Source organism: Numenius arquata, chromosome 1 (assembly GCF_964106895.1).
Source record: "Numenius arquata chromosome 1, bNumArq3.hap1.1, whole genome shotgun sequence".
NCBI lineage: Eukaryota > Metazoa > Chordata > Aves > Charadriiformes > Scolopacidae > Numenius > Numenius arquata.
In genome coordinates, this window is record NC_133576.1 from 140,181,442 (window position 1) to 140,209,321 (window position 27,880).

General features: G+C 55.6%; 4 protein-coding genes across 8 annotated transcripts in view; 1 reads left to right on the top strand and 3 right to left on the bottom strand.

The window, feature by feature from the left end:
• The first annotated feature begins 110 nt into the window (after positions 1-110).
• On the top strand, positions 111-5,209 carry DNAJB13 (DnaJ heat shock protein family (Hsp40) member B13). Of its 2 annotated transcripts, XM_074145108.1 has the most exons (9): positions 119-186; positions 442-545; positions 866-1,027; positions 1,495-1,652; positions 2,709-2,822; positions 3,272-3,385; positions 3,481-3,557; positions 3,755-3,757; positions 4,753-4,906. In XM_074145108.1, the coding sequence occupies exons 1-9, from the start codon at positions 119-121 to the stop codon at positions 4,904-4,906; spliced, it is 954 nt and encodes a 317-aa protein (XP_074001209.1). The 2 variants fall into 2 exon arrangements, with proteins under 2 accessions (XP_074001217.1, XP_074001209.1); XM_074145116.1 differs by lacking the exon at positions 3,755-3,757 and having other exon boundaries at positions 111-186; positions 4,753-5,209.
• Positions 5,210-5,231: 22 nt separating this feature from the next.
• Positions 5,232-6,197, bottom strand: LOC141466374 (dicarboxylate carrier UCP2-like). Its single transcript, XM_074150274.1, is given in 5 exon segments — positions 5,232-5,463; positions 5,566-5,736; positions 5,870-5,966; positions 6,037-6,101; positions 6,103-6,197. Coding segments are annotated over 5 exon segments (660 nt in total).
• Positions 6,198-7,634: 1,437 nt separating this feature from the next.
• LOC141472634 (putative mitochondrial transporter UCP3) lies at positions 7,635-11,553 on the bottom strand. 3 transcript variants are annotated; one of them, XM_074159805.1, is made up of 7 exons: positions 11,388-11,452; positions 10,901-11,039; positions 10,495-10,705; positions 9,523-9,720; positions 8,631-8,732; positions 8,363-8,543; positions 7,635-8,137 (listed from the first exon to the last, which is right to left on the bottom strand). In XM_074159805.1, the coding sequence occupies exons 2-7, from the start codon at positions 11,024-11,026 to the stop codon at positions 8,041-8,043; spliced, it is 915 nt and encodes a 304-aa protein (XP_074015906.1). In that variant the 5' UTR covers positions 11,027-11,039; positions 11,388-11,452; the 3' UTR covers positions 7,635-8,040. The 3 variants fall into 3 exon arrangements, with proteins under 3 accessions (XP_074015906.1, XP_074015889.1, XP_074015899.1); XM_074159788.1 differs by having other exon boundaries at positions 8,363-8,732; positions 11,388-11,553; XM_074159798.1 differs by lacking the exons at positions 10,495-10,705; positions 10,901-11,039; positions 11,388-11,452 and having other exon boundaries at positions 9,523-10,246.
• A 2,345-nt stretch (positions 11,554-13,898) lies between these two features.
• The window catches only part of C2CD3 (C2 domain containing 3 centriole elongation regulator), a 69,288-nt gene continuing 55,306 nt past the window's right edge, over positions 13,899-27,880 (bottom strand). Inside the window, exons 31-33 of one of the 2 annotated variants that reach the window (XM_074159311.1) lie at positions 24,741-25,773; positions 23,649-23,751; positions 13,899-14,711 (exon numbers count right to left, since the gene is read on the bottom strand). In XM_074159311.1, the coding sequence (XP_074015412.1) occupies positions 14,547-14,711; positions 23,649-23,751; positions 24,741-25,773 (1,301 nt within the window). In that variant the 3' untranslated portion in view covers positions 13,899-14,546. Of the gene's footprint in view, positions 14,717-23,648; positions 23,752-24,740; positions 25,774-27,880 lie in introns of both variants that reach the window. The other variant, XM_074159321.1, reaches the window with a different exon arrangement.

The window sequence follows — 27,880 nt, forward strand, 5'->3', positions numbered from 1 at the left end:
GGGGTGGCCGGAGTCCGGATGTGGGCTCGGAGAACTACAACTCCCATAGTGCCCCGCGCGGCGGAGACCGGAAGTGCCCCTCGACGCCGTGTCCATAGCAACGGGAGAGCGGGCCGCCATGGGGCAGGACTACTACGCCGTGCTGGAGCTGGGCCGCGGAGCCACGGACGCCGACATCAAGAAGGCGTGAGGGGGGCCTCGGCCTTGCGGGGGGAGCCCCGGGGTCTGCCGGGGTGTTGGGGGGCGACCAGGGGGGCGAGAGGTGGTGTTGGAAGCGAGGGAGGCCCTGTCTGCGGCTGCCCCGCAGCTCCCCACAGCGGGGACCTGAGGGGGGTGAAAGGGGCTGGGAGAAGCTGTGAGGGAGCAGCCTGGGATTGGGGTTGTCCTGGCACCCCGGGGCTGGCTGCGAGGCTGGACACTCCCCTCCTTTCTCCTTCATAGCTATCGGAAACTGGCCTTGAAGAACCATCCTTTAAAATGCAAGGAACCCTGGGCACCGAAGAGGTTTCAGCAGCTGGCGGAGGCCTACGATGTCCTCAGCGACCGTAAGTGGGGAGACACTTCTCTTCTGTGAAATTTAAAGGCAGGAGGGGCTGGACAGGGGATGAAGCATCTCTGCTCTGGCTGGGGGCGTGCTGAGGTCTGAACCACCGGTCGCTGGCATACCCAGGGAGGTGACATCAGCTCTGTGACCCACAGCCAGGCCGATTGCTGGCATTTCTTCCTGCTTCCATCCCAATGTGTTGTTCTCAAGGTTGCAGGGGAACCCCCCCCCCCCCCTCCAGCATCCGCCCAAGCAAAGCCTGGATCTCAGGCTCTCCCTCAGCATGGGAGAGACATTCCCGACTCCTCCTTGTTCCCTAAGCCATGAAGAAAGGCATCTACGACAAGTTTGGAGAAGAGGGACTGAAAGGTGGCATTCCCTTGGAGTTCGGCGGTGAGAACCCCTGGACCGAAGGCTACGTGTTTCACAACAACCCTGACAAAGTCTTCAGGGAATTCTTTGGTGGAGACAACCCCTTTGCGGGTAGGTGGGGGGACTCTGGGGGTGGCACAGGGCCCCATCTGTGGCTGCTGTGATGCTGTGGCCACCACCACCTCTGAGCTTTAAGCTTTATGGGGATGTTTCCCTGCCCAGCTGCTCTCAGGTCCCTCTGGTGCTGCTGATCCCCAGTGCTTGGAGGTTAGATCCTGAATTCCCCCAGTCCCGGGTGGGCAAGAGGCCTGGGGGTGTTTGTTCAAGCTGCCAGCTCTTCCCAGAAAAAAAAAAAGAGGGGTCAAGTTGGCGAGACTGTCATAAACACGTAAACAAGATAAAAACACTCCCAGAGAAAAAACATTTCAGCTGGAGGGGGAAGGTGGTCCCAGAAGCAGATGGGAGTTTTTTGGGTGCCATATTTGGGGTGCTCAGCTTCCATGATAAGGAGACCCCAGGGTACCCCCTAACCTCTGATCTGAGTGAGGTGACCCCCCCGACTCTGCTCTCTCACACAGAGTTTTTTGCCGAGGATGGCACGGAGTTGATCCTGCCCTTCGGAGGGCTGCAAGGACGAGGAACGATGAAACAAGACCCCCCAGTTGTGTGGGATCTCTACCTCTCCCTTGAAGACCTGTTCTACGGCTGCACCAAGAAGATCAAGATCTCCCGCAGGGTAGGGACAGGAGGGGTAGAGGGGGGGAATTTTGGGCTGGACTCTCCTTTCGGTGTAGGATGTTTTTTGTAGCAGGGCCTGAGGCTTTAGGGCTGGTCCCACTCAGGGGGCTTGGCAGCCCATGGTACCGTGTCTGTGCTGCAGGGAGGGATGTGAACCAAACCCAGCACAAATGCCGGCAGGATCCAAACCGGTACCTTCCTCTCCAGGCTTGGGAAAGGGAATGCTTCAGCCTGGAGAAGAGAAGGCTCCAGGGAGACCTTATGATGACTTTCCAGTATCTGAAGGGGGCCTACAAGAAAGCTGGAGAGAAACTTTTTACAAGTAATGATAGGATGAGGGGTAATGAGGGGATGAGGGGTAATGGCTTCAAACTAGACGATGGTAGATTGAGCTGAGATGTGGGGAAGAACTTCTTTGCTGTGAGGGTGGTGAGAGCCTGGCCCAGGTTGCCCTGAGAAGCTGCGGCTGCCCCATCCCTGGAGGGGTTCAAGGCCAGGTTGGAGGGGGCTTGGAGCAACCTACTCTGGTGGGAGGTGTCCCTGCCCATGGCAGGGGAGTGGAACTGGACGATCTTTAAGGTCCCTTCCAACCTAATCCACCATCCAACCTTCTGTGAGGGAGGGTGGATTCAGACTAGATATAAAGATGAGATTTTTTTTTTACGCTGAGGGTGGTGAGACAGTGGCCCAGGTTGGCCAGAGAAGTGGTAGATGCCCCATCCCGAGAAACATTCAAGGCCAGGATGGGCGGGGATTTGAGCAGCCTGATCTGGTTGAAGACGGAGTAGATGACCTTTAAAGGTCCTTTTCCACCCAAACCATTCTCTGATCCTGCGACAGACTGGGAAGCTGCATAGGGTTGCCTGCCCCACCTGTGGGGTGTGTCTGGCACCGTAGGGTCGTGATCCAGCTCGGGGCTCAGCACGGCCATGGATGGAACCAGCGCCTGGTGCTGGCTGCTCTGATGACAGAGCAGAGCCGAGCTCCCACCTGGTTGCAGACCCACCTCTTCGGACAGGACCCAGCTCTTCTCATTCCTTCCTCCACCCCTCAGGTGATGAATAAAGATGGTCAAACGAGCACTATCAGAGACAAGATCCTGACGATCGACGTGCAGCCAGGGTGGAAGCAGGGCACCAGGATCACCTTTGAGAAGGAAGGAGACCAGGTAATGATGGTGGTGGGATGTTCTAGGCCAGGTTTCCTCGGGACTGACCTCACACTCTTTTCAGGTTTCCCATTTCTGCGGGCTGTGGGCAGTTGGTGGCTTGGCTAACGGGGTGATTCAGTGTCACCATGCTCAGAAACACTCTAGGGAGCCCTTCCTGCCTGGATTTGCCTTAGGATAAATAAAAACTTATTGAAAGGAGTGGTTTTCTGCCTGGCATCACCTTTGTGAAACCCAGTCTGATTTCCCTTGGCTTAGCAGGAGTCTTTTATCAAAGCCTTTGTTTTTTTTTTTTCTTAAAGGAAGAAAATACCATTCCCTTTTCCGTAGCCAGCTGAGAGCAGCAACAAAGGGGCAAGCATTTGTGTCCCCTTTCCCTGCGTAAAATCATTTGCGTTACACCAAACCATTTCCAGGTTTCTTTATTATTTTTTTTCCTTAATTTTTAGGGTCCAAATGTCATTCCAGCTGACATCACCTTCGTTGTCCAAGAGAAACTCCACCCGAGGTTTAAAAGAGCCGACGACAACCTCATTTACGTCGCCACCATCCCCTTGGGAAAGGTAAAGAGCCAAGTGAGGGGACAGAGCCGACCCCAGCTTAGGTTTGCCCTTTGGGGCTGCAAATTCGGCTCCGTGTCCTGCTCCGTGCCTTGCAGGCGCTGATCGGCTGCACGGTGGAGGTGAGGACGCTGGATGGGAGGCTGCTGAACATCCCCATCGACGACATCGTGGAGTAAGTGCTGTGGGGCAAAGAGCTGGTGGGCTCAAGTGGTCGGACCAGGCCTTTCTGCAGAGCTTGATGGCCACGGAGGTGAACGGGAGCTTGGGAGGAACCTCAGTGTTGGCCTGTTCCTCCTTGGCAAGAGCTCAGTGCTTCCCAAGCACGTCCCCATTGCCTGAATGACTGGGGTGCTTCCAAAGCTTTTCCAGCAGGTTTGGGACAGGGTGGTCCCAGCCAGAAGGAGGAGGAGGAGGATGCCCACCATGGGCTACTCACCTGGTTGGGGGCTGTTGCTGGTGGTAGGGGCAGGGAGAGGGCTTGGTGTGTTGGGGTGGAAGACAGGAGTGAGATGAGGGCTGGATGGTACCACCTGCAGAGCAAGGAACCTGGGGACACAGGGCTGGAAGAGGAGGGCAGGCCAACGTGTACTGGCAGCCCAGAAAGCCAACACCATCCTGGGCTGCATCAAGAGATGTGTGGCCAGCAGATCCAGGGAGGGGATTCTACCCCTCTCCTCCACTCTGGTGAGACCCCACCTGGAATACTGTGTCCAGCTCTGGGACCCCCACCACAAGAAGGACATGGACCTGTTGGAACGGAGCCAGAGGAGGCCACGGAGATGCTGGGAGGGCTGGAGCCCCTCTGCTGTGAGGACAGGCTGAGAGAGTTGGGGGGTTCAGCCTGGAGAAGAGAAGGCTCCGGGGAGACCTTGGAGCCCCTTCCAGTCCCTCAAGGGACTCCAGGAAAGCTGGGGAGGGACTCTTGATGAGGGAGGGGAGCCATAGGAGGAGGGGGAAGGGTTTGACACTGAAAGAGGGGAGATTGAGATGAGATGTGGGGAAGAACTTCTTTGCTGTGAGGGTGGTGAGAGCCTGGCCCAGGTTTCCCTGAGAAGCTGTGGCTGCCCCATCCCTGGAGGGGTTCAAGGCCAGGTTGGAGGGGTTCAAGGCCAGGTTGGAGGGGGCTTGGAGCAACCTGGTCTGGTGGGAGGTGTCCCTGCCCATGGCAGGGGGTTGGACTCGATGATCTTTAAGGTCCCTTCCAACCCAAACCATTCTATGACTCTATGGTTGAAGCTGGAGGAGCAAACCTGCCCGAAGAAACCTGCTCAGAAGTGTGGTGGGGCTCTGCATGTTGGAGCTCTTGGCACGGTGGCCCCACGTTGGGGTCATCCGGTGGGTTCTCAGCCCCTTTCTTTGCTTTGCAGCCCCAAATACTGTAAAGTGGTGCCAGGGGAGGGGATGCCGCTGCTCCAGGACCCCCGGCGCAAGGGTGACCTCCACATATACTTCAACATCAGCTTTCCCAAGAAGCTCACGCGTGACAAGAAATTGCTCTTGAAAAGCGCTCTTCTGTCCTAGGGGACAACGACCTTCCCGTTCTCCTTCCACCAATAAAGCTCCGGAACCGGTACTGTGACCGGGTAGAGCTTGTTCCCAGCACCCTAAAACACGGTACCCTTGAGGCTGTTTCTCCTGGGACTTGGATCCACCTTGTTTTCCGGACTCTCCTCCGTAGCTGCCATCCTGCAGCAGCGGCACCACGGAGATGCGGAAGGTGATGGAGACTTTTGGGGGGGGCCGGGGGTTGGAGTACTCTTATCGCGTGGGAACAGCGCTGGTTTGGGGGTGCACAGGGTGGTGAGTGAAAGACCAAAACCAGGGAAGAAACAACCACGGGATTTACTCAAGGTCTCGCTGCGCTCGCTACAGCTTTCTCCTTGACTTGGGGCTGGCAGATGTGATCTCCTTCAGTGTCTGTGAGTAAGGCACCGCTGGGAAGGTGGTGACGCCAGCATCGGGCTTCGGAGGGGACCTCCTGCCAGCCACATGTGGCCACCAGGCCCTGTTTCAGCTGCTCGTAGGTGATGAACATCACAATGTTCCAGGAGCCTAGTCGCAGGAACAAGGACACGAACCTGCCAGGGTCAGCACATCCCATCCCAGAGTGATGGTGCCTCCACCCTAGAAGCGGCTGCATTTTGGAAGAGGTTGGAAAAGGGTGACAAACCCCTGCTCACCCCTTGTAGAAAGCCTTGAGCCCCTCGTTTCTCAGCAGAGTGATAGAACATCTCCTGATGCTTCCATACTGCCCTGGAGCGGTGTTCATGTACCTCATCTCCACCATGTCCACAGTGGCGCAGAAGCTGGCCCTGAAGGCAGAGGCGACGTGGCAGGAGACATTTTCCTGCCCAGCAAGAGCCACAGGAGGGTTGTGAGACCGGATTATTTTGGGATGCAACCCAGGGGCTCCCTCCCCAGGCAGATTCTTGGGATGGAAATTGGCTGCAGCTTCCACAGCAGAGCCATGGGCCTCACCCCTCGAGAAGGTGGGATTTGAGCAGCACGTCCTTCATGAGATCGTAGGTCACCAGTTCACCACAGTTCACCACAGCACTGTGGGTGATGTTGGGGGACGTTCCTGCGTGGACCAGAGTGGTCAGAGGAGCTGGGGTAGCCATCCCAGTGTGGTCCCTGGGAGCTGCACCCACCTCTCCACAGCCCACGGACATCCCCCTGCTTGGCGATAGTCCTGTAGGCATCTCTGGTGACCCTCCCTACCAGCTTGGAAATGCAATTTCACCACATCTGTGGGCTGGGTGAAGACCACCACCATGGTCCCCGTGCTCACCTGCAGCCACATTTTGGCCATGTCCAGGGGGGGAAGGTGACGAGGTTGGCCACGCAGGTAGCCATCCTGGCTCCAACAAACTTCGTGGTGGCTGCTGGAGGCATCTCATGAGGTTTGAACACCCAACCACGGTGGGGGCAGCTGGTGGAGAAGAGTGGGAAGGGGTTGGGTGAAGAAGGGGACAAAAATGGAGGAGGTTTGTCCCATCTAGGAGAGCTGGGGCTTTCCAAGGGGTCTGGGTCTTCGCTGCTGCGGCTGTTAACACCATTTCCCATCCGCACAGCCTCCAAAAATCCCATTTTTCTTGAGGTTCTGGCCCTTCCCCATCCCAGCTCGGCTTCATCCCGCTCTCCAGAGGCTGGGACCCCCGGGGGATGTCCCTTCCCCGCAGCTGGGGCTGGCGGTGGGGAAAAACGGGGTCACCCCGGGCATCTACTCGCTTTCAACCCCATTTTTGGGAGCACCGCGGTACCTCGGGGACTTCGGGCTTCCCTGATGGCATCCAGTGCATCGCAGGTGTTTCGGGCGATTGCTTCCCAGTTCTCCCAGTCCAGGGAAAGTGCTGGTGGCAGTGGGTGACATCTCAGGTTCACGCCAGTCCTGGGGTGAGGAGAGGGGTGAGAGCTGCCCCCCCGTGGGTGCCACGGCCCCCCTCGGGAGGTGGGAGGACACAGGTTGGGGTCCTCAGCTGCAGGGATTGGGGGGTGTGTGTGTGTGTGATTGTGGCCAGGTACCCCCGGTACCCACCCCACTGCATGGGGGGGCTTGGGGAAGGGTGGGGACACCCCCCCCCTCCCTGCACCCCACTCAGAGCTGGGGTGCCAGCGGGAAGAGGATGGGGGGCTCCTGGGGATTGGGGACCCCCAGGAAGAGTGTGGGGGGGGCCCCTGGCAAGGAGATTGGGGTTCCCCAGGAGAGGACATGGGAGTCTCCAGCAGATCCTATGTGTTGGGAGGTCCCTCGGCGAGGACAAGGGGGTCACCAGGGATGGACCCCAGCACAGGCCGGGAAGGGATCGAGGGGTTCCCCGGGGATGAGGGGGTCCCCAGCAGTGCCCAGGAAGGGATGGGGAGGATGTGGGTTCGAGACCCGGTGGCGGTGGGAGGGAGTGCATCAAGACCCGGGTTCGAGACCCGACCACGGCAGGTTAGATAGAGGTGAGGGTCCCCCATGAGGAGTTGGGGGGGGGGGGACCATCACCGTGGCATCAAGGCTGCGTGCCCCATTGTAGGTGGATGAGCCCTCCTTGGGGCTGGGGGTGCCTCCCACGTGGAGGGGCACCAGCAGCTCTTTGCATCCGTGGGTGGCACCTCCCCTAAAGCTGATCCCCGACAGCACACGACACTCAGGAAAGCTTTCGGATAAGGCCTGGTTTGCCTTTTCCAGCGGCACCCCAGGGTCAGGAGAATGACCCTAATCCCCCCCCCCCCCAAAAAAAAACCCCATGGAGCCCTGGCTGTGATCAGACCCCATAGGGGCGGTTTATTGGAAGCGTTGGTAAGGAATAACAGGAATCACCGTGTTCCCCAGCCCTCGACTCGCTCCCACCTGCCCAAACCGTTGCCGGGAAGCTCTTCCCGGCTGGAAAAAACCTACAAACACTTTTTTCTTCCTCCCTAAACTCCTCTCTGGACGCCTCCGTTCTCCCAACGTTTTTCCACAAACAGCATCGTTTCTCCTTCCGTCTCTCGCTGGTCCCTCTCGGGGGGGAAGGGGGGGGTCCCCATCGGGCTGGGTGGGGAGGGGCTGTGTCGCTGCTCCCCCGTCGCTCCAGCAATTAATATAATTTACTCTTGTGTCTCGCCAACGCTGACGAGAGAGGCCGGAGGGGGTGTGTGTGTGTGTGTCGGGGGGGGGGGCAGTGTCAGGATTGGGCCAGCGTCACCGCACGCTGCAGTTGCTCGTAGGAGATGAACATCACCACGTTCCAGGAACCCAGCCGCAGGAAGGAGGGGACAAACCTGCGGCGGGGAAGAGCAGGGTTTGGAGGGGGGACATCGCAGGGGACATCCCCCGCCCCTGCGGTGTCGTCCCCCCCCCCCCCGGTGGTGGCACACGGGTTAGGATATTCGGGATGCGCCGGGCGATGCCGTGGTGTGAAGCGGAGCCGGTTCACGCCGGTGTGAGGGCACACCCTACCGTTGCACCGAGTTTGCCGGTGCTCAGCGGGGCGTCCCCAAACTCACCCCTTGTAGAAGCCGGCGATGCCATCCTGCATGAGCAGGGCGAGGAGGCAGCTGAGCGCGTTCCGGTACTGCCCGGGGCCCGCGTTCATGTACCGCGTCTTCACCACGTCCACCGGCGACGCCACCACCGTGGCGCAGAACCCGGCCCCGAAGGCGGCCACGAAGTGACAGGGGATGTTGTCTGCGGGGCAGAGACGGGGGTTGAGGGTCGGCGGGGACGGGGATGGCACCCGGCTGCGTCCCGTTCCCCTCCCGGCGCCGTTCTTACCTGTCATCAGCTGCGCCCGCAGCAGCGCGTCCTTAATGAGGTCGTAGGTGACGAGCTCCCCGCAGTTGACGATGGCGTTGCGGGTGATGTTGGGCAGTGTCCCTGTGCAGGAGGGTGGTGGCGTCGGGGACAGTGGTCACATCCCCTCCTAGAGCATCCAGGATGGGTGCCCCAGCCCTGCTGTCCCTATTCCCGTCCCTGTCTCCACCCCTGTCCCCAACCCCATACCTGTCCCCTTCCTCATCCACATTCCCATCCACATTTCTGTTCCCAGTTCTATTCCTATTCCCATTCCATCCCTGTCCCCATCTGCATACATGTCCCTATCCCTGTCCCCTTCCTCATCTCCATTCCCATCCCCATTCCCATTTCTGTTCCCAATTCTATTCCTATTCCCATTCCGATTTCTATTCCCATCTCATCCCTGTCCCCTTCCTTATCCCCATCCCCTTCCTCATCCTCATTCCCATTTCTGTTCCCATCCCATCCATGTCTCCATCTCTGTCCTCTTCCTCGTCCCTATTCCCATTCCCATTTCTGTTCCCAGTTCTATTCCTATTCCCATCCTGTCCCTGTCCAAATTCCCATGCCTGTCCTCAACCCATCCCCATTACCATTTCTGTTCCCATTTCTATTCCAATTCCCATTCCTGTTCCCATCCCATCCCTGTCCCATTCCTCCTCCCCATTTCTGTTCCAATTCCCATTCCTATTTCCATCCCATGCCTGTTTCCATCCCTGTCCCCTTCTTCATCCCCATTCCTGTCCCCATCCCCATTTCTGTTCCCATTTCTCTTCCAATTCCCATTCCTCTTCCCATCCCATCCTGTCCCTATTCCCATGCCTCTTCCCAACCCATCCCCATCCCCATCTCTGTCCCCACCTGCCCCTACCTCTCCAGAGCCCGCGGATGCCCTCCTCCCTGGCGATGGTGCGATAGGCGTCCACGGTGCCGCTGTACCGCCGGGTGCTCTCCGGCATCGCCCCGTTGGCCTGGAACCGAACCTTGACCACGTCGGTGGGTTGGGCGCAGGCCACGGCCACCGCCCCCGTGGTGCAACCGGCCAGCACCCGCGCCGCCAGCCCTGTGCCTGGAGAGGGCAGGAGCTGGGACCCCTGGCTATGTGGGGACCCCCAGCCCCAGGAGGGACCCCCAGCCCAGCAGGGAGCCCTGGCTGTGTGGGGAACCCCATCTGTGTGGGAACCCCCAGCCCCGTGGGGACCCTTGGCTGCGTGGGGACCCTCAGCTCTGATGGGACCCCTGGCTGCGTGGGGACCCTCGGCTGCGTGGGGACCCCCAGCCCTGCAGGAACCCCTATCTGCGTGGGGACCACCAGCCCTGCGGGGACCCTTGGCTGTGTGAGGACCCCCAGCTCTGATGGGACCCCTGGCTGCATGGGGACGCCCAGCCCTGCAGGAACCCCCATCTGCGTGGGGACCACCAGCCCTGCAGGGACCATGGGCTGTGTGGGGACCCCCACCTCTGTGGGGACCCCCAACCCTATGGGGACCCCCGGCCCTGTGGGGACTCCCTAGCCCTGCAGGGACCCTCATCTTTGTGGAGACCGCCAGCCATGTGAGGACCCCCGGCTGTGTGGGGACCCCCCCAGCCCTGCAAAGACCCCCAACCCTGCGGGGACCCCCGGCTGCGTGGGGACCCTAGGGTGAGCACCCTGGGGTTGTGAGGGGGTTGGGGGGGGTGTGTGCAGCTTGGGGGTTGTGCCCACCGGGGTGGGTTGTTTGCCCTGGCTTGGGCTGTTTCCCGTTGCGGTGGGTTGTTCCCCCCTGGGAGAAGGTTGTGCGTGGGGATGGGGGGGGGGGGTGCACAGGGACAGGGGGGTGTCCCCGATCTCGTCCTCACTCACTTTCGGCCCCCTTGGGGGTGTAGAGCTGCTTCACCGAGTCGTACAGCCCGATGCGGATGGAGGCGAAGCTCATCTGCCGCTGCAGCCCGGCCACCAGCCCGCTGTAGAGACTGCGGGGTCCCTCCGTCCTCACCATGGTGCTCAGCGTCCCCAAAACACCCCGATACTCCGCGGTGCCGGTGCTGCGGGGGATCCGCACCTCCCCCTGGATCTGCGGGACGCCGGCCGCGTCAGCCTGCCCTCCGCCTCCCCCAAAAATGCCACCGGCTCTGGAGCAGAGCCGGCACGGGGCTTGGGTGTGTGTGTGGGGGGTGTGTGTGTGTGTGTGTCTCTCGCTGTTGTGGGGTGCTCCCTCCACCCGTGGGAATTTTTTTTGGGGGGTGGAGGGGGTGTTGGTGGATCGTACCTGCAGCCGCACTTTGGCGGTGTCCAGGGGGAAGGTGCAGAGGTCGGCGACGCAGGCGGCCGTCCCCGCGCTGATGAACTTCACGGCGGCTGTTGGGGGCACCTCGGGGGGCTTCAGACCCACCATCGTGGCAGAGGGGCTGGAAGGAAAGTTGGGGGGGGGGGGGAATGAGGTGGGGGGGGCGGGTGGTGGTTTGCGGAGGAGCTGGGATGCTGCGTCGGACGGGGCTTTCAAGCAGGTGCCCGGTTTAGGGACGGAGGTGACGACGTGCCGTGGTGGCTCTGGCTGGCTTCAGACAACCCCAAAAGCCAAATCCCGCCCCGTTTCCTGCATCCCTGGGGAAACTGAGGCACGGGGGTTCCTCGCTCAGCACCCACCCCCTCCTCAGTCCCACCACTGGGTGCTTGGTGAAAGCATCTCCCCCCCCTGCCCCAACGATGACCTGCCCGGGGCTGGGTGTCCCCCCCTACCCCCCCCGTGGTCTCACCGTAGGGACCTCGGCACCGTGTCCCTGCTCCCGCCTTACGCCCTTCTCCGTGCAACCATCACCCTGAGAACCGGCCCCTTGGCCTCCTCCTTAAATAGCACCGGGGAGGACATTCCAGCGGCCACCGAGATCGCGTGACACTGAAACCCGGTTCCCCCGGTGGCATTTGAGCTCGTGAGAGTGGGGTCACCCAGCACCCGTGACGGGGAGGCTGGATTTCACCCCTCTGCCCCCTCCCTCCCCCCCCCCCCCCCACGCAGGGTGCCGCCGTGGAGGGGACAAGGTGTGTGTTGTGTGTGTGGGGGGGTCCTGCCTGGACCCCCAGCACCCACGGGAGCGAAGCTTTGGCTCAGCAGCACCCGACAGCGTGGTCCTGCCATTTGGTGGTCGCCGGGACCTCAGGGATGGGGGATTAATTTGGGTTTTTAACCTAAAAACGCCGCGGGAAGGAGGAGATGCAGAAAATAGAGCAGCACCCAGCGCCCCCCCCCTACCCCGCCCCGGGGGGGGGCGGGGGGGGGGGGCAGGTGGGACCCCCTTTTGCTCCTGGCACGGACCACGGAGCCGGAATTCATCCCGGGCAGCTGCCGTCGGGATTTCCTCTGCGGGGTGTAACGTGTCCCCCGGCTCACGTGGAGCAGCCCCCGGGGCAGGGGACACGCAGGGGACAATCCCTCCAGTGCTCCCGCTCCGCACGACCGAAACCACACGGTGTGCCCTATCGAGTGTGGCCCCCCCCACCGTGGTCGGGGCTCAGGACAAGGCTGGAGGCCAAGGGTGGGGGTGACACCCCCCAAAAAAATGCCCCTTTTCCTCGATTTTCTTTTCAAGCCGGTGTGATTAACCCTTTGTTACGCGCACAGAGCCCCAAGGGAGGTGCTCACCGGAGATCGCCCGTCCCTGCTGACACCCAGACGGTCTCTGCTCTCGCGTGTGAGGGATTTTTGAGCTGGTTGGAGACCCCGAAGCCACCTTTGCTCCATCCATCAGGCTCCGGGCAGAAGGTGACACCCCCACCCCCCCCAACCACAATCCGGCAGCGACACCCCTCCCTGGCTGGTTGCCGTCTTGTTTTCCTGGCCGGACCGTGCTCCATCCCTGACCCCAAGGCCAGAGGAAGAAGCTGTTTATCTCACGCCCCAGGAGTCAACACTGTCACCTCCTCTGTCACCCTGTTCCCAACCCAGCCGACATCCCGCCTAGGGGGTTTTTTTTGGGGGGGGGGGAGGAGGGGGGGGATGCCACCGGGATGGGACGCCCGCGCGTCACTCCTGTTCTGGCGGGGGGGGGGTGAACGCGTAGTTCGGGGACACTCGGCACGTTCACATCCCAACTGTCACCCGGCCGGGGCAGGGAGAGGGGACACGTTTGGAGCGCAGAGGGTCGGGGCTGCGGGTTCCAGCGGCAGGGGTGACAACCAGCCGTCCCCTGCCTCGGGCAGCAAGTCGTGGTGGCGGCGAGTTAAGACATTTAGGATTTCGCCGGTGACAAAACAAAACTGCGGAGACGGGAGGAGAAAAAAAAAAAAAAAAACCAAAACCAAGGGGCTGCTGGTACTTCGGTTCCTTAAATCCTGAAGGAATTAAGGAACTCAAAGCAGGGTTTGAAAAGGAGCTCAGATTCGGAGCATTCGCTCAACTCCCAGGTCTGACACGAGGGAGGGGTTGGCCCAGAAAGCGCCCCCCCCACCCCCCACCCCCTGGGCTGCATCCCCAGCAGCGTGGCCAGCAGGGCGAGGGGGGGGATTCTGCCCCTCTGCTCCGCTCTGGGGAGACACCCCCCCCCCCAGTGCTGCCTCCAGCTCTGGGGCCTCAGCACAGGAGAGACATGGACCTGTTGGAGCGGGGCCAGAGGAGGCCACGGAGATGCTGGGAGGGCTGGAGCCCCTCTGCTGGGAGGACAGGCTGAGAGAGTTGGGGGGGTTCAGCCTGGAGAAGAGAAGGCTCCGGGGAGACCTTGGAGCCCCTTCCAGTCCCTCAAGGGGCTCCAGGAAAGCTGGGGAGGGACTCTTGATGAGGGAGGGGAGCCATAGGAGGAGGGGGAAGGGTTTGACCCTGAAAGAGGGGAGATGGAGCTGAGATGTGGGGAAGAACTTCTTTGCTGTGAGGGTGGTGAGAGCCTGGCCCAGGTTGCCCAGAGAAGCTGTGGCTGCCCCATCCCTGGAGGGGCTCAAGGCCAGGTTGGAGGGGGCTTGGAGCAACCTGCTCTGGTGGGAGGTGTCCCTGGATGGAACTGGGTGGTCTTTAAGGTCCCTTCCCACCCAAACCATTCTCTGATTCTACGGTTCATTCCATGACTCCTTCCCCGGGAGCTGTCTGACGGAGAAATATTCAATTCCTTTACAGAGCAGCGACCTTTCCTCCTCTCTCCAGCCACAGCATCTTCCAGGAACCATTTCTACAACGTCCTCTCCCCCCCTCACCGTTACTGGGGGCTCTCGGGGAACGAGTCCCAGCCACCTGTTAACGACGGGCTCGTGACCCGGCACTGGGACGCTTCGCACCAGACGACAAGAAACCAGGGGAATTTTATTGAAAAACCAAACACTGGAGAGCGGTACAAAAATAACTTAAGGTCAGTTTGCATCAAAGTCCGTTATCCAAAAGGTCCCCGACATGAAAATGTACAAAAATAATTTAGAATATTCCATATTTCTAGTAAAAACAGTCCACGCATCAGTATTTTACAGCATCCCTGGGTATTTACACAAGCGCCCGGGGCACGTCCATTCCTCTACAAGCAGCAGATTTTGTTTCCCACCAATTATTTTCGAAAGGCCACTGGGGAGGGAGCTCGTTTTCAAGCGTCCTCTGCCAAGTTCTAACCTTCTCCACCCCGGGGTTGAAGAAAAAGGAGCCGTCTCAAAATGGGATGAGGTTAAAAAAAAAAAATATATATAAAAGGGTTAATTAGAGAAATTTCACATTAATAAATCCCCAAAATGGAATATTTGGAGACCAGGTGACAATTCATCGTTTACCCGAAGCCCATGAGTCTCAGCGGGGACCTGCCCTTGCAAGACACGTGGTCTCTCTCTCCCCTCGGTTGAGCACCGTGTTCTAAGTCCCTCTATCAGGATATCAATTAAGCAAATTAAAAAAATCAGAGCCTGAAACCTACGGCTTCCGCCTCCTCTTCCCTGGAGAACCCGGCGACGGGTCAGGTCGTGGCTGGGGAACGGCCTCTCGCCGACGTTAATCCTTCTTGGACAGTTGAGCCGAGAAGATCCTGGCGATTCTTTTGGTTTCCTCTTCCGAGAGCTGGGCCGGGGGCCTGGGACGAGGCGGTTTTCGGTAGGGGATGCCCCGCGGCGTCGCTCCGCTTCTGCTCTGCCGAGGGAAGGGACAAGACGTTAGAGCTCTGTCCTACGCCCGTTTTCTGATCACGGCAAACCCCGGGGTCGTGCAGCGCGCGAGGAGTCGGATACACAGAAATAAAACCTCATTAAGTGCTTTTTTGGTTGCTCAGAGGTTCCCCTCGGAGGGGTTTTTTCCTTTCTTCCGCACAGCGAGAGGCAACCGTTTGGAAAAAGACCTGTTTGTTCCAACTTGGAGAAAAAAATATCCACGATGGTGGAATATTTTCCCGCCCAACCCAATATTAGAGGCTGCAAAGTCATCTTCTGTGAAGCCAAAAGAATTACACCAGAGCATTCACAGAGACGTAGAGTGGTTTGGGTGGGAAGGGACATTAAAGCCCACCCAGTTCCATCCAGGGACACCTCCCACCAGACCAGGTTGCTCCAAGCCCCCTCCAACCCGGCCTTGAACCCCTCCAGGGATGGGGCAGCCACAGCTTCTCGGGGCAACCTGGGCCAGGCTCTCACCACCCTCACAGCAAAGAAGTTCTTCCCCACATCTCATCTCCATCTCCCCTCTTTCAGTGTCAAACCCTTCCCCCTCCTCCTATGGCTCCCCTCCCTCATCCAGAATCCCTCCCCAGCTTTCCTGGAGCCCATTTAGGGACTGGAAAGACGTTCCGACTCTCTGAATTTTGCTTTTTCAATTATTATTTCATTTTTAATTTGCAGAACCCTAAAACCCAAACCACCTTGCACTGGAGAGACAAAGCTCCTACACGACAAATCCAAGCCTGGTGACAAATTAAGACCAGCCAGTCCCAGTCACCTGCAGAACCCCTAAGCAGCATCTCACGAGATAAAACCCACCTTTTTCAGCATTTTAACCTCCTCCTGGGTTTGCACGCCCTCTCCCAGCAGCCAAGGCTTTCCCCCAGCCCTCCCAGTACGGGTATTTTCGGCGTAGAAGGAAACTCGCGTTTCTCCCCGGTTAATTGAGAGCCGAGTCGTGCCCGAGAAGCACCGAGAGAGGAGAGACCCGGCTTCGGCCGCTTTTAGAGGCTGAAGGGAGCGGTGGCGTTTCAGGACACGCCGCTCATTAGCCAAGGGGCCGGGAAGGGCTCCCGAAGAGCGGGGTTGGATGTGGAAAGCCGATCCCTCAGCCTGGCCTTTCACCTACATCCCTGGGCTGCTTCTCCCTCCCAGCCGGGCCGGGCACAGGCGCCGTGGAAAGGTCTCCTAAGGTGAGACGAGAAACGGCGCCGGCATCACGTTCCTGCGTGTTCCTGGCTTTGATGGGCGCCGTTTGGGGAGGGAAACGGCTTTTTTTAGAGATAAGTGGGTTTGGAGATGTCTCATCTTTGGTTATCTGGGTTTTATAGCATGGGATGATGAGTGCACTGAGTATTTGCCCCATCAACAAGGGCAAGTGCAGGGCGCTGCACCTGGGGAGGAATAACCCCATGGACCAGGACAGGTTGGGGGTGACCTGCTGGAGAGCAGCTCTGAGGGAGGAAAAAGACCTGGGAGTCCTGGTGGACAACAGGATGACCATGAGCCAACAATGTGCCCTTGGGGCCAAGAAGACCAATGGTCTCCTAGGCTGCATCAGGAAGAGTGTGGCCAGCAGGTGGAGGGAGGTCATCCTCCCCCTCTGCTCTGCCCTGGGGAGACCACAGCTGGAGCACTGGGACCAGTTCTGGGCTCCCCAGTTCAAGAATGACAGGGAACTACTGGAGAGGGTACAGCAGAGGACCACAAAGATGATGAAAGGCCTGGAGCATCTCTCTGATGAGGAAAGGCTGAGGGACTTAGGGGCTTTTTAGTCTGGAGAAGAGAAGACTGAGGGGGGATCTGATCAACACCTATAAATACTTAAAGGGTGGGTGTCAGGAGGATGGGGCCAGGCTTTTTCCAGTGGTGCCCGGGGACAGGACAAGAGGGAACGGGCACAAACTTGAAGATAAGAAGTTCCATCTCAACATGAGGAGGAACTTCTTTCCTGTGAGGGTGGCAGAGCCCTGGAAGAGGCTGCCCAGAGAGGTGGTGGAGTCTCCTTCTCTGGAGACATTCAAACCCCACCTGGACATGTTCCTGTGCAACCTGTTCTGGGTGGACCTGCTCTGGCAGGGGGTTGGACTAGATGATCTCCAGAGGTCCCTTCCAACCCCGTATCATTCCGTGATGCTGTGACCCCGGAGCCACCGTGCACCAACTTCTGTTTTCGGGACAGGAAAAGGTTTCTATCAGATTCCGGATCAACTCCCTGTGGACGTGGAGAACAAAGTCACCTTTTCCTCTTTTTCTGACGGTGAAAATGAAAGAGAAGGTCAGCGTTTCCCTTCAGCAGGTTCGGAGAACAAATAGAGGGGGTAAAAAAGCCTTTAGCTCTGTCCTCTGGGGAAGGAAACAGAAGAGCTTTAGTGGCTGCGACTGAAACGGGAGCAGAGCGAGGAGAAACATCACAACCAAGAAAGGCTCTTTGGAGCGTTGGCAGCATCTTCAGAACAGATAAAAACCTCTTGTTCTGAATCTGAGTCTGTCTTATAAAAGCGTTACTTCTAATTTACACCGAAGGTACATCAATGTATATATAAATACTAATTATTCCGAGTAAAATTGGTTTCCATCTAAGTCTCTCATCCTTTTGGAATATTCACGGAGGTGAAGGGAAAAAAAAAAAAAAAATCAAGATATTTTTATGAAATATTATAACGAATCATAGAATCATAGAATCGTCCAGGTTGGAAGAGACCCTTGGGATCATCGAGTCCAACCATCTACCCTACTCTACAAAGTTCTCCCCTACACCATATCCCCCAACACCACATCTAAATGGCTCTTAAACACATCCAGGGATGGTGACTCAACCCCCTCCCTGGGCAGCCTGTTCCAATGCCCGACCACTCTTCCTGTGAAAAATTCTTTCCTAATGTTCAGTCTAAACCTACCCTGTTGGAGCTTGAAGCCGTTCCCTCTCATTCTGTCATTAATTACCTGTGCGAAGAGACCAGCGCCAACCTCTCTACAGTGTCCTTTCAAGTAGTTGTAGAGAGTGATGAGGTCTCCCCTCAGCCTCCTCTTCCTCAGACTAAACAGTCCCAGCTCCTTCAACAGCTCTTCATAGGATTTGTTTTCCAGGCCCTTCACCAGCTTCGTTGCCCTCCTCTGCACTCGCTCCAGCACCTCGATCTCTCTCTTGGATTGAGGTGCCCAAAACTGGACACAATACTCCAGGTGTGGCCTCACCAGCGCTGAGTACAGGGGCACAATCACCTCCCTACTTCTGCTGGTCACGCTATTTCTAATACAAGCCAGGATGCCGTTGGCTTTCTTGGCCACCTGGGCACACTGCTGGCTCATCTTCAGCCGCTTGTCCATTAGAACCCCCAGGTCTCCTTCTTCCAGGCAGCTTTCCAGCCACACTTCCCCAAGCCTGTAGCAATGCACGGGGTTATTGTGGCCCAAGTGCAGAACCTGGCACTTGCCCTTGTTGAAACTCATGCCATTGATGTTGGCCCAATGCTCCAACCTATCTAGGTCTCTCTGTAGAGCTTCCCTATCCTCCTGGGAATCAACACTCCTGCTTAACTTGGTGTCATCTGCGAACTTGCTGATGATACACCCTATGTCCTTATCGAGATCATCAATAAAGACATTAAACAGAAATGGTCCTAACACTGAGCCCTGAGGCACACCACTTGTGAGCGGCCAAAATATTATTAATCCTCCAACTTTTTCAATACTTCTTCCTGCCCCCCCCAAAGCCCCAGCTTCGGTACCAGTAGCCGGGGCCAACCCTGAAAGTCAACGAGCCTTAACACGGGTTTCCCAGCCAGCATCTCATCGAAACCGCCTTTAAATGTTTCTCCTCCAGCATACGATTGCCCCGAACCCTAACCAGAAATTAAATTTTCGCCCTGAAAAATCAGCAAAAGTATATATTTTTTTTTTAAAATAAGGAACATATAAACGCAGTAAAGGCAAAGAATCATCTTGGTAAAGGATCATCTTGAGTGAGCTCTCACGGCAAGGGCAGGGCAGCCGAGGGATCAGGGCCAGCCAGCATGGGTTTATGAAAGGGAGGTCCTGCTTAACCAACTTGATCTCTTTCTATGACCCTGTGACCCACCTTCTCCATGCGGGGAAGGCTGTGGACGTTGTCTACCTGGACTTTGGTAAGGCCTTTGACACCGTCCCCCACAGCGTTCTCCTGGAGAAGCTGGCGAATCATGGCATAGACAAGTGTACTCTTCACTGGGTACAAAACTGCCTGGATGGCCGTGCCCAGGGAGTTGTGATTAATGGGGTGAAATCCAGTTGGTGGCCGGTCACCAGCGGTGTCCCTCAGGGCTCAGTTTTGGGGCCAGTCTCGTTTAATATCTTTATTGATGATCTGGATAAGGGGATTGAGTGCACCCTCAGTAAGTTTGCAGATGACACCAAGCTAGGTGGGAGCATTGATCTGCTTGAGGGTCGGAAGGCTCTACAGAGGGACCTGGACAGGTTGGATCAATGGGCCAAGGCCAATGGGATGAGGTTTAATAAGGCCAAGTGCCGGGTCCTGCATTTCGGTCACAACAACCCCAGGCAACGCTACAGGCTCGGGGAAGAGTGGCTGGAGCTGCCCGGCAGAAAAGGACCTGGAGGTGTTGGTGGACAGCCGGCTGAACATGAGCCAGCAGTGTGCCCAGGTGGCCAAGAAGGCCAACGGCATCCTGGCCTCTATCAGGAACAGCGTGGCCAGCAGGAGTAGGGCAGTGATGGTGCCTCTGTACTGGGCACTGGTGAGGCCTCACCTCGAGGGCTGTGTTCAGTTCTGGGCCCCTCACTACAGGAAGGACATGGAGCTGCTGGAGCGTGTCCAGAGGAGAGCCACCAAGCTGGTGAGGGGTCTGGAGAACAAGTCATACGAGGAGAGGCTGAGGGAACTGGGCATGTTTAGTTTGGAGAAGAGGAGGCTGAGGGGGGACCTCATTGCCCTCTACAACTACCTGAAAGGAGGGTGTAGAGAGGTGGGTGTTGGCCTCTTCTCCCAAGGGAATAATGACAGGACCAGAGGAAATGGTCTGAAGTTGCAGCAGGGGAGGTTTAGATTAGATATGAGGAAGAATTACTTTACTGAGAGGGTGGTCAGGCACTGGAACAGCTGCCCAGGGAGGTGGTGGAGTCGCCATCCCTGGAGGTATTTAAGGAACATGTAGACATAGCACTTCAGGGCACGGTCTACTGCCCGGGATTGTTGGGTTGTGTCTGTTTGTGGGTGGGGGTGGGGTGGGGTTGTGGGTGTTTGGTTTGGTTTGGTTTGGTTTTGGTGTTGGTGTTCTGGGATTTTTTAGGTGTGGGTCCAACCAAAATGAATCTGTGATTCTGTGAAAGAAGGAGGAGAAGGGAGGCAGAGGGAAGAGTCGGAAATAAGATTTTCAGTATCTTCCAATATCAGCCTTCCAATATCTGAAGGGAGCCTCCAGGAGAGCCGGAGAGGGACTCTTTGTCAGGAGATGGAGTGACAGGACAAGGGGTAATGGTTTTAAATTGGAAGAGGGGAGATTTAGATGAGATATTAGGAGGAAATTCTTTCCTGTGAGGGCGGTGAGGCACTGGAACAGGTTGCCCAGGGAAGTTGTGGCTGCCCCATCCCTGGAAGTGTTTAAGGCCAGGCTGGATGGGGCTTGGAGCAACCTGCTCTAGTGGAGGTGTCCCTGCCCATGGCAGGGGGGTTGGAACTGGATGATCTTTAAGGTCCCTTCCAACTCTAACCATTCTATGATTCTATGATTCCATGATTTGGACAATAATCTGGGCCACCTGCGCTCTGACTCGTTCAAAAAAACAGTTGTAGCTTTACAATAAACATAATATGGTGTTGGACGCTGTTAAGTTTAGCCACGAACTCGGATAATTTTCCCGAGGTTGTACCAGGAACTGCCTGGACAAGGGCCGAGAGGAGGAAAGGGCAAAGCTTCTCCCTGAACCTGGAGAGATGCAGGATCAGGACAGCAGGTGAGCAGCGCGGAAGAGGAGAGCTGGGAAGGATCTCAAGAACTGGAAGCTGGAATCTGATGTAATGGAGAAAAAAAGGTCAAAAAATGTTAGATTTCGTGAGGCTCTGTAGAACTCGGATCCCTGGAAGGTGACCACGGCATCCAGGCAGAGGCCTGAGCTGCTACAGCACCTTCTTGGATCCCTGTGAGCCGAGACGACCCTTTTGTCCCCAAAATGCTGTCAGCTCCTTCGACGTGGCTGCCCGCTTTGCCTCCTCGCCGTTTCTCCACCGTTTTGCGTAGGAAGAGAGGGAAAGCAGGGGGTCAGAGAAGCCAGGGAGAGGTGGCAGGATCACTAAAGGAGGTCAGGAGAGAGGTTTGCCAGCTGCCACCCGAGCCAGAGGGGACGGGGGGGGATCTTCAAATGACAACAGCTCACATTTCAGCGTCACCCGCGGCGTTTGCTGAGCTGTGCAGAAACCAAACAAACCCAGATTTAGAAACTCAAGCTCTCAAAGCTAATCAAGTTTTCCTGAACTATGTTCTACCACCTTAAGCGAGAAACTTCTTATTTGGGCTGTTTGATGTTGGGTGCACAAGGCACCACCGAGTCCTGTCTCAACAGGAGCCCTAAAAGCTCTACAGCGAAGGACGAGCTGTGGCTAATCCTGGGATTAAGCTCGTTTAAGGTCAGCTCTCCCCAAATAGTGCCTTGCTAATATCCTCCCTAATTCTTAAGGACTTTCAGGAGTGTGTTTCCAGCCATTGCAGGGAGAGGGGATTTGTGTAGAGCCGGTATTAATCTTAAACCACAAGTTTGAGCGATGATTTGAACCGAACCTAAGTCCGCAGAGAAAGCAAAACTCCAAAGAGGGGGCAGAATGGAAGGGGGTATCAGCGACGGACAGAACAAGGAGAATTTGAAGGAGATTCCACAGGAGAAACACGTCTGAGCTTCTGCTTTTGAATTCACCCAAAATATGTCGACACAGCACGAAAATATATGCTTAACAAGCGCTAAGACACACCGCAGCGTAGGTGTTATAATCAAGGTGTATCTTAGGATCCTTGAAGCATCCTATGCCCAAGAACCCTCTGACAGAGGTCTCTGCTTTCACCAGGAACAAGTTTCAAGGGCTTTAGGAAAAGATATATGATGTAAATCAGAAAAAAAAAATAAATTTACAAAACAAACCAACAAAAATTAAGGCATTTTACCCAAGCTGTAAGTACAATTATTAATTACAAGTAGTTTCCATTACTTCAGAGCTATTAAATCCCGCCTGTTTCTGTCCTGTTTAATCAAGGAAGATGTTTCCAATTATATAAATGTTCTTTAGAGTGTTTGTTTCATAGGTCATAAGGAGGGGAACCAACGCGTTAGCTTTTCTGGGAGCAGTAAACAAACAGCTCGGCTGCTGCAGCGCCCAGATCCACATCAACAGCCAGAGCAAAGCTGGGGCTGGAAAAGAATAATATTTAGACCTCAAAACAACTGAACCCCAAACCTCTTGCTGTAAATAAATGTTTACGCACATAAAAACACCTAGGAAACGGCAAAAGAAATCAACAGCTTTCCTGCGTGAGGAACGATCGCTCCAGCTATTCTGCTGTCCCCTCCGTCGAAGAACGGTTACTTGATACCTCGCACGGAGGGCACCCTCAGCAAGTCTGGTGAGGACACCAAGCTGTGTGACGCGGTGACACGCTGGAGGGACGGGATGCCATCCAGAGGGACCTGGACAGGCTGGAGAGGTGGAACTGTGCGAACCTCATGAGGTTCAATAAGGTCAAGTGCAAGGTCCTGCACATGGGTGGGGGCAACCTCAAGCACAAATCCAGGCTGGGCGGAGAATGGCTGGAGAGCAGCCCTGAGGAGAAGGACTTGGGGGTGTTGGTAGATGAGAAGCTCAACATCAGCCACCAACGTGTGCTGGCAGCCCAGAAAGACCCCCCGGATCCTGGGCTGCATCCCCAGCAGCGTAGTCAGCAGGGCGAGGGGGGGGATTCTGCCCCTCTGCTCCAGCTCTGGGGCGACCCCCCCACCCCAGTGCTGCCTCCAGCTCTGGGGCCTCAGCACAGGAGAGACATGGACCTGTTGGAGCGGGGCCAGAGGAGGCCACGGAGATGCTGGGAGGGCTGGAGCCCCTCTGCTGGGAGGACAGGCTGAGAGAGTTGGGGGGGTTCAGCCTGGAGAAGAGAAGGCTCCGGGGAGACCTTCATGCCCCTTCCAGTCCCTCAAGGGGAGGGCTCCAGGAAAGCTGGGGAGGGACTCTTGATGAGGGAGGGGAACCATAGGAGGAGGGGAAGGGTTTGACCCTGAAAGAGGGGAGATTGAGATGAGATGTGGGGAAGAATTTCTTTGCTGTGAGGGTGGTGAGAGCCTGGCCCAGGTTGCCCAGAGAAGCTGTGGCTGCCCCATCCCTGGAGGGGTTCAAGGCCGGGTTGGAGGGGGCTTGGAGCAACCTGGTCTGGTGGGAGGTGTCCCTGCCCATGGCAGGGGGGTTGGACCTGGATGATCTTTAAGGTCCCTTCCAACCCAAACCATTCTGTGATTCTATGAAAGGCTCTCTTGCTGCAAACTCCCTCGTTTCATCCTCATCTAAAAGCTATAAATTGGAGTCATAATTACAAGTTACAGTTTGTGTCCTCAAAATTAGGCACCTTCCCTCCCATTAAAGCACGAAGAAGCGTGGAGCGAGCACTGGCCACTTCCACTGACTGCAACGGAGAACATTCACTATTGTGAATGTTTATAATGGTTAATATAAATGCACAATTATCTCTGACGATGCAGCCATGAATGCTGAAAATGATTCTCACAGAGAGAAGAGCTATCAGAAAGCTTCTCCTTGTCTTGATTTGGAAGCCATCACCTCTAACCTGAGCGTGGACTGGCAAAGAAAAGGAGAAGCTCTTGCTTTAACGAACGGACTCCATTAAGCCAGGACAATAATGTAAAAGGTGTCCCATACTTACTTTCAGAGGTGTGGAAGAATGAGAAGACATGCTGAGCAGTCTCATGGAGGCTTCCATCTGCTGGGGTGGAAGGAAGAAGTTGGGAACAACAACAGGACCAGATCTGAGCACAACAGTTAAGGAAGAACCTTTGGTAGATGCACAAAGCTCCACGGGAGCTGCAGACGTGGAATGAGCCTCACTGTAACGGCTGCTGATGGATCCCAGATGGTGAGTCTCATGCATTTTAATCAATATTCTATCGTTCCGAACACTTGGTTCTCTCACCTGCCCTCACAGAGCGTGGGACACCAACCTGCTTTCCAGTAATACCTCACGTGTTTGTAGACAACTTCATCCTGCCAAAATTCCAACACAACTTAGTGAAACTCACTGCGAGATTCGGGATCTGTGCAAGAAACACGGGAAAGTATTTTAAAAGCAGAATAAACTGCATTTGAAAGGACACTGTAGAGAGGTTGGTGCTGGTCTCTTCGCACAGGTAATTAATGACAGAACGAGAGGGAATGGCTTCAAGCTCCAACAGGGTAGGTTTAGACTGAACATTAGGAAAGAATTTTTCACAGAAAGAGTGGTCGGGCATTGGAACAGGCTGCCCAGGGAGGTGGTTGAGTCACCATCCCTGGATGTGTTTAAGAGCCGTTTAGATGTGGTGTTGGGGGATATGGTGTAGGGGAGAACTTTGTAGAGTAGGGTAGATGGTTGGACTTAATGATCCCAAGGGTCTCTTCCAACCTAGACGATTCTATGATTCTATGATTTCTTTTAATACAGAAGAAACGCAGGAGATACATTCTCCATACATGGAGAAAAAATGCAAGAAGACATGTTAAAACTACCCAAACTGAAATAACTCTCAGGGATCACAGAACGTACTGGTTTCAAACGGTAAGGAAGTCGTCACTACATGGTGTGAAACACAACAGGGTCTTCCAGCACCTTCCCAGGTCACCAGTTCTAGACTCATTTCACAGGACAGAGCTCCACACAGGGAATCTCTCTTTCCCGAGGCCTGTGAGGTTCTAACCAAGAAACAGGACACGCTCCTTGAAAGCCATTTGTGTTTAAGAAAAAAAAAAAAATAAAGGATACAAAACAATTTTTGGTTTGATAGACTTTTCTGACTCTTCCAGTGGGTCTTCGCTACTGTCATCAGAAAAGCTTTCGCTGTTTCCTTCCGAACCTGCTGGGGCTGATCCACTCTTAACACACATCTCATCGGAACCACTTTCTTCCCCGTCCTGACGTTCTTCACTTACAACCTCACCATTTCCCTCCTTCTTTCTTTCTTCCTTCTTTCTTTCTGTGGTTTTTGGATTGGTCAAACCAAGGTCTCCTGGAAACGCCAGTAGTTCTTTGGAGGCTGCATGAAACTCTACATTTTGCTCTACAGGTTTAGCGTTAAACGCTCTGTCCCAAACACAATTTCCATTTTCTGCAGGGCCGTTGGCTGTTTGATGAATTTCTGACAAACGAGCAGGTGGAAACAGCTCCTTCTCCGTTGTTTCCATGCCACGATTCAAGCTTTGAAAGCCTTCTGTTCCTGCCCAAGGACTGCCCTCGTCTGCGAGGAGGCTAAGGGTGCTGAGCATGCTTTGGTTGTCACCTTGGAGCATGCTGGAGAAGGTGCTGCTCCGTCTTTGCAAACAGTCAATATCCACCAAGCGCTGATCTTCAGGCCCCAAGTCTATGGGCTGCTGGTCAACACCCTGCTCCCCTTCAGACAGCACACTGGACCAGGGACTGGTTTTGTCCGTTACGGTTGTTATATCATTAAGAGTTCGTGGTTCTATAACGTCTTCTTCATATTCATCTTCACTGCGTGGCTGTGAAGCACCTTCACCTTCCTGGATGTAGCCGGTTGGCCAAGGATGCTCGTCTTCAGAGACAGCTTGGTCCAGAAATTCATGCAACATGTGTCTCTCAAACACGGGTCTCCTGAAAGAGCGTGGCTGCTGCGCGTCACTGCAAACGCTGGCCGAATCCAGCTCAAGTTGGCCTTGATTTACTTCAGTTCCGGCTTCTTCATCCTTCTGGTTGCCCACGTGGGTAGCACCCAGCTTTCTGCTGCTGTCCTGATGCACATCAGAGGCTTCTTGGCTATTTTTAGTTATAGTCTGTAAGTCTGATTAACAGAAAACAGCATCAGTAAATGCAGAGAGCAACCATTCACCTTTTACCTGAGTTATCTGGGCTTTTTGTAGAAAATCGTATCTGCAGGAATGGTTAGGAGTTAAACACGCCCCGAAATGCTCTGCAAACGTGATCACGTTCTGCCCTCTCCACCATTGACAAGGTCAGGAGAAGGACAGAAACGCTAAAGGAAAAAAGGAAACGCTCAGGATGAAATTGCTGAGAAACATCCAGAAATACCTACATCAATGTAAAGAAAAAAAATTGGAAATTTTAACTCGATATACGGAGTACACCTAAAGCAAATGGAAAAAATACCTATTGCTGGGTGTAACTGAAACCAGATTGGAGAGTTCGCGCCACGGGGGAAGAAGAAAGGAATAATCCAGACAGGAAAGATGGATAATGCAACCACCTTTTCCTCTCGCACCTTCCTCAGTTTTATTGTCTGGGCCCAGAAGGCACAGTTGCTACTGATGTTCTCCAGCTTTCAGTTCAATTTACCAACTCAAATCAAATGACAGAGAACTGTTAATTAAATATTGGTAAAATGCAGGACTAACCCCCTGCACCAGGACAGGTTGGGCCCGACCTGTTGGGCAGCCCTGAGGAAAAAAGACCTGGGAGTCCTGGGGGACAACAGGATGACCATGAGCCAGCAATGTGCCCTTGTGGCCAAGAAGAAGGTCAATGGTCTCCTGGGGGGCATCAAGAAGAGTGTAGCCAGCAGGTGGAGGGAGGTCATCCTCCCCCTCTGCTCTGCCCTGAGGAGGCCACAGCTGGAGCACTGGGACCAGTTCTGGGCTCCCCGGTTCAAGAAAGAACAGGGAACTGCTGGAGAGGGTACAGCAGAGGGCTACAAAGATGATGAGGGGCCTGGAGCATCTCTCTTATGAGGAAAGGCTGAGGGACTTGGGGCTTTTTAGTCTGGAGAAGAGAAGGCTGAGGGGGGATCTGATCAACACCTATAAATACTTAAAGGGTGGGTGTCAGGAGGATGGGGCCAGGCTTTTTTCAGTGGTTCCCAGGGACAGGACAAGAGGAAATGGGCACAAACTTGGACATAAGAAGTTCCATCTAAACACGAGGAGAAACTGGGTGTCCCCCAGGGGTCAACACTCGGCCCAGTCCTGTTCAACACATTCATCAATGACCCAGACAAGGGGACAGAGTGTATCCTCAGCAAGTTCGCTGATGATACCAAACTGAGAGGGCTGGCCGACACTCCAGAGGGCTGTGCTGCCATCCAGCGTGACCTGGACAGGCTGGAGAACTGGGCAGAGAAGAACCTAATGAGGTTCAACAAGGGCAAGTGTAGGGTCCTGCACCTGGGGAGGAAGAACCCCAGGCACCAATATTGGTTAGGGATGGATCTTCTGGAAAGCACTGCTGAGGAGAAGGATCTGGGAGTCCTGGTGGATAGCAAACTTTCCATGAGCCAGCAATGTGCCCTTGTTGCCAAGAGGGCCAATGGGATCCTGGGCTGCGTAGGGAAGAGTGTGGCCAGTAGGTCGAGGGAGGTCATTCTCCCCTTCTACTCTGCACTGGTGAGGCCACAACTGGAATACTACGTCCAGTTCTGGGCTCCCCAGTTCAAGAGAGACAGGGAACTACTGGAGAGAGTCCAACGTAGGGCAACTAAGATGATTAAGGGATTGGAGCATCTCCCTTACGAGGAAAGGCTCAAAGAGCTGGGGCTCTTTAGCCTGGAGAAGAGAAGGCTGAGGGGAGACCTTATCTATGTTTACAAGTACCTAAAGGGTGGGTTGAAGGAGGATGGAGCCGGACTCTTTTCAGTGGTTTCCAGCGATAGGACGAGGGGTTACGGGCACAAGCTGGAACATAGGAAGTTCCATTTAAATATGAGGAGAAACTTCTTTCCGGTGAGGGTGCCAGAGCTCTGGAACAGGCTGCCCAGGGAGGTGGTGGAGTCCCCTTCTCTGGAGATCTTCAAGACCCTCCTGGATGCAGTCCTGAGTGATGTGCTCTGGGCAATCCTGCTTCAGCAGGGGAGTTGGACTAGGTGATCTCTAGAGGTCCCTTCCAACTCTGACAATTCCGTGATTCTGTGAAACTTCTTTCCTGTGAGGGTGGCAGAG